General features: G+C 61.2%; 1 protein-coding gene across 1 annotated transcript in view; it reads left to right on the top strand.

Annotated features, from left to right (window-relative positions):
• Positions 1 to 280: 280 nt before the first annotated feature.
• Positions 281 to 402, top strand: part of CLPP (caseinolytic mitochondrial matrix peptidase proteolytic subunit) — a gene marked incomplete in the record, with an annotated part of 5,927 nt that continues 5,805 nt past the window's right edge. Inside the window, 1 exon segment of the mRNA XM_006170287.3 lies at positions 281 to 402. Within this exon segment, the coding sequence (XP_006170349.2) occupies positions 314 to 402 (89 nt within the window).

Genomic DNA, 402 nt, shown 5'->3' with positions numbered 1-402 from the left:
CCCCCTCACTGCCTCTTTCTCCTCTCCCATGGGTACATGCACCCTCTGGCAATAAACCTTAAAAAAAAAAAAAAAGGAATAAAGAGTAAAACACCATGACGAATCAGTTGGCAAGGGGACTCGAACCTGTGTATGCTCAGAATCTGCTGCACCTCAAAGGACCACAGCCTTCTCTGGCTCCTGCCCTTCAAGGCCCCGCCCCTGATTTAGGCCCGCCCCCTGTTTCCCGGAAGTGAACGGCCCGATGAGCGCAGAGCATGCCGGGAGTTGTAGTTCCGCCCTCGGACGGAAGCCGAGGTGGACGCGCGGCGGGATGTGGCCCGGAATATTGGCCGAGGGAGCCCGTGCGGCGGCGGGCCGGCGTCCCGCGCTGGGGCCAGGCCTCGCCGTCCGCCTCCTCTC

Source organism: Tupaia chinensis, unplaced genomic scaffold, assembly GCF_000334495.1.
Source record: "Tupaia chinensis unplaced genomic scaffold, TupChi_1.0 Scaffold148210_1, whole genome shotgun sequence".
NCBI classification, from domain to species: Eukaryota; Metazoa; Chordata; class Mammalia; order Scandentia; family Tupaiidae; genus Tupaia; species Tupaia belangeri.
This window is presented reverse-complemented; position numbering and strand designations above follow the sequence as displayed.